General features: G+C 44.5%; 2 protein-coding genes across 2 annotated transcripts; both read left to right on the forward strand.

The window, feature by feature from the left end:
- Window positions 1–669: 669 nt before the first annotated feature.
- LOC147988512 (uncharacterized) lies at window positions 670–1,845 on the forward strand. Its single transcript, XM_087535020.1, has 3 exons — window positions 670–827; window positions 963–1,546; window positions 1,802–1,845. Exons 1-3 carry the CDS (start codon window positions 670–672, stop codon window positions 1,843–1,845), a joined length of 786 nt encoding a protein of 261 aa, XP_087391146.1.
- A 41-nt stretch (window positions 1,846–1,886) lies between these two features.
- Window positions 1,887–3,275, forward strand: LOC147988513 (protein ACCELERATED CELL DEATH 6-like). The gene is made up of 2 exons (XM_087535024.1): window positions 1,887–2,468; window positions 2,559–3,275. The coding sequence occupies exons 1-2, from the start codon at window positions 1,887–1,889 to the stop codon at window positions 3,273–3,275; spliced, it is 1,299 nt and encodes a 432-aa protein (XP_087391150.1).

The raw sequence follows: 3,275 nt of genomic DNA on the forward strand, positions 1-3,275 counted from the left end.
GATATCAACAAATGTTCACGCACAGGACAAGGTGGTGTTTTGGTCATGCTATGTATGTATTATTCACTATTTAGATATCATCATGTAAACCACCCCCTGGCACCACCACCACCACCACCAACCCACCCACCCACCTTGTCCTGTGCGTGTCTTTTGGCCTACATCAAGCAGCCAGTCTACTCTTCAAAGTTTGGCACTCGTAGTTCTAGGACAATGCAGATAAACAAGGAAATAATGCCAGCCCTCAAGTCATTGTTTGACCGTAGGGAATAAAGCGCACTGGAGGCCCTCAAGTCATACTTTGGAGTGTAGCGTCAGTCATGTGCTCTTCCGCATCTCCAGGTCATTGGGAAGATAGATTACATGTGCTACACCGATCGACGAGTAGTAAAAACACAAGAGCAGACAATTGACAGCCATGTGCTCCGATGTAAGAGCCACCAGATCACCACCAAGAAACAAGACAAACGGAGGAGGCTTAGTCTTCATCATACCATTCACTACGTCTTTAACTAATGGAGTAGGCTTGGCTGCATTTCTTGCAGGTTTGTATACTTAATAAGGGTGTACCCGGACAGAAGTAGAGCGCAACACAACTAGCCCCATCCATACATTGAGTATCTCCTAAGAAGAGAGAGTGCAATGGAGAGTGCTGACCCGATGTTGGCCATGGCGTTGAGCACCGGAGTTGCACCTCCTAGCTCGTCAAATGCTCTGGCTGTTGCTCTTTGGGATTCCCAGCAGTTGGAGATGATGCCGTCAGGCAGCAATGATTTGCCTGCCGCAGCTGGCCGGGAAAGGAAGCGGGCGCCTATAAATCCCCTGCTGTTGGCAGCGGCGTCCTTTGGCTCCTGGACGGCACTGAATTACCTTTTCAGCAAGGAAGACCAAAAAGCAGCACCAATGATCCAGCCTACTCAGGTATTTCTTGACTTGTTAATGGGATACCCTGCATGATGCAGCACTACAGGAAGACTGACGGTGCCTCAAGCTTCTCAAGATGTAGAAAATATGGTTGATCAACCTGCTTCACCCACGGCTGCTCTGCTTCTCAACGGCGTCACTGCCAAGGGAGACACCGCACTACACGCGGTTGCGAGCAACGGTGACAGCGAGAACTTCTTGAGGTGCGCAATCATCATGTACAAGAGGGACCAAGACCTCCTGTTTGCAGTGAATAAAAAGGGTGAGACGCCCTTGCATTTCGCCGCCAGAGCCGGTAAATCCCAAATGATCTCTTGTCTTGTTGACCTTGCTGAAAGTTGCAAGAGGTTGCACGAGCTCCTGAGAAAGGAGAATGTGTTTCAGGAGACGGCCTTGCATGATGCTGTCCGCATTGGAAATGAGGATATTGTGGAGCGTCTATTGAAGGCTGATCCAGACTTGGCTAATTATCCTAAAGAAGGCATTTCGTCGTTGTACCTCGCAATTTCACTGGAAAGATATACTATCGCACAGACCTTACATGACAAGAGCAATGGAAATCTCTCTTATTTCGGTCCAGATGGGCAAAATGCGCTACATGCTGCAATTTTTCGAGCCTCAGGTATTAATTTTACATTTTCAGAGTTCAGTACTCCAATACCAATGCAATGTAGATACACAAAGTATTTCAAGCTTAAATCCATTAGCTGCCTACCAATATAGTATACATTTTTGTTTTCTGAGCGCATGTTTATTATATACCTTATGTGAGGGATCGTACAAGACATCCTGATAATTTTGCTACAGAGGTAAGATAGAAGTGAGACTAAACCTACAAAGTTTGTTTAACATAACCTAAGGGGTAATATGATACCAGTTGCTAATGGAAACTGGCCGTATGCTCATCTGAAAAAGAAGTGAATTTTTCAAACTCTTTTCTTGTCGATTATCTTATGGTCATCATGTTGCTTCACTTACCTTGGATAATCAAACAAAATATCACATTTTCAGGGATCACAGAGAATCTGTTGAACTGGAATAGTAGCCTTACCACTCATGGGGACAGTGATGGCAGCACACCTCTTCACTTTTCATCAGTTTTCCGGCGTTCTGATAGATTCGGACAATTATTAGAAGCTAACCCAGCACCAGTGTATCAAGCAGACAACAATGGATCGTTCCCCATACATGTCGCTGCCTCTGTAGGTGCGGAAAATGTCCTAAAAGTTATACTTGAGAAGTTTCCTAGCAGTGCCGGCTTGCGCAATGCTCAAGGACAGACATTCTTTCATGTCTCCGTTGAGAAAAGAAGACTCAAAATAGTCTCCTTTGTTTGTGAAACCCCATCTTTGAATTGGATTTTGAATATGCGAGACGATGATGGGAACACTGCACTGCATTTTGCAGTCCAGTCTGGGATGCTTAGAAGTTTTTGTTCTCTATGTGGTAATATGGAAGTGGACTTAAGTTTAGCAAACAACAATAAGCAGACTCCTCTTGATTTATCCAGAAGCTTGTTTCGTCGTGGAGAAAATCACATTTGGGTAATATACTCTCGCCCCTCTTCAAGTGCACCAAAATAAGTAATGGCTAGTGTCTCCTTATGGTACTCATATTTTTGTTTGTTTTTTCAGAACAATGACCACATGGTATACGCAACACTCTACTTGGTTGGTGCTAAATTTAGTTGTGTTCGCTTCGATCAGTTTGTAGAAAAGTATAGTCGCCAGTTAAAACCAGAGGATGAGGTCAAAGAAGCAGAGAAGATGAAAGAGGGAAGCCAAATGCTAGGCCTTGGTTCAGTTTTAATAGCTACTATGTCATTCGGTGCAACTTTTGCTGTCCCTGGAGGTTTGATAGCGGATAGTCAAACCAACAGAGGCACACCAACACTTGCTGGAAGGTATACATTTGATGCATTCATGATGGCGAACGCATTAGCTTTTATTTGCTCTTCAATAGCTACTATTGGTCTCATGTTCACTGGATCTCCTTTGGTTAACTTGGTGACTCGCCAAATGAACTATGGTGCATCTGTTTTCTTCATGTCAAGTTCACTCACTTGCTTGGCTACTGCTTTTGCACTGGGCGTGTATATGGTGCTAGCTCCGGTTGCTAATGCTACTGGCATTGCGATCTTTGTGCTCACTCCTCTCGTTGTGCTATATAGAGATTTGGAGTTCTTAATAAAGTTGGTTATTCTTGCACGGCCATTGTGCCTTCGAATGGGACTATTTCGTGCATTAAAACTGATAGCAATGATGATTGCTGAAGTAATGCTCCAGGAACTCTGGCCCTTCATACTTATCATCGGTTGGGCCGCAATTGCTCGGAAGCTCCGAAACCTCTGA

This window comes from Triticum urartu, chromosome 1A, assembly GCF_056163025.1.
Source record: "Triticum urartu cultivar PI428250 chromosome 1A, HENAU_Tu73, whole genome shotgun sequence".
Lineage (NCBI taxonomy): Eukaryota > Viridiplantae > Streptophyta > Magnoliopsida > Poales > Poaceae > Triticum > Triticum urartu.

What these genes read in the sequence shown, in the direction of transcription:
- LOC147988512 (XM_087535020.1), top strand. Translation starts at nt 670, where the DNA reads ATGGCGTTGAGCACCGGAGTTGCACCTCCTAGCTCGTCAAATGCTCTG. An exon ending in GCGCCTATAAATCCCCTGCT is followed by an intron (nt 828 to 962) that starts GTTGGCAGCGGC and finishes TGCATGATGCAG; the next exon opens with CACTACAGGAAGACTGACGG. An exon ending in TGCAATTTTTCGAGCCTCAG is followed by an intron (nt 1,547 to 1,801) that starts GTATTAATTTTA and finishes ATATGATACCAG; the next exon opens with TTGCTAATGGAAACTGGCCG.
- LOC147988513 (XM_087535024.1), top strand. Translation starts at nt 1,887, where the DNA reads ATGTTGCTTCACTTACCTTGGATAATCAAACAAAATATCACATTTTCA. An exon ending in GTGGAGAAAATCACATTTGG is followed by an intron (nt 2,469 to 2,558) that starts GTAATATACTCT and finishes TTGTTTTTTCAG; the next exon opens with AACAATGACCACATGGTATA.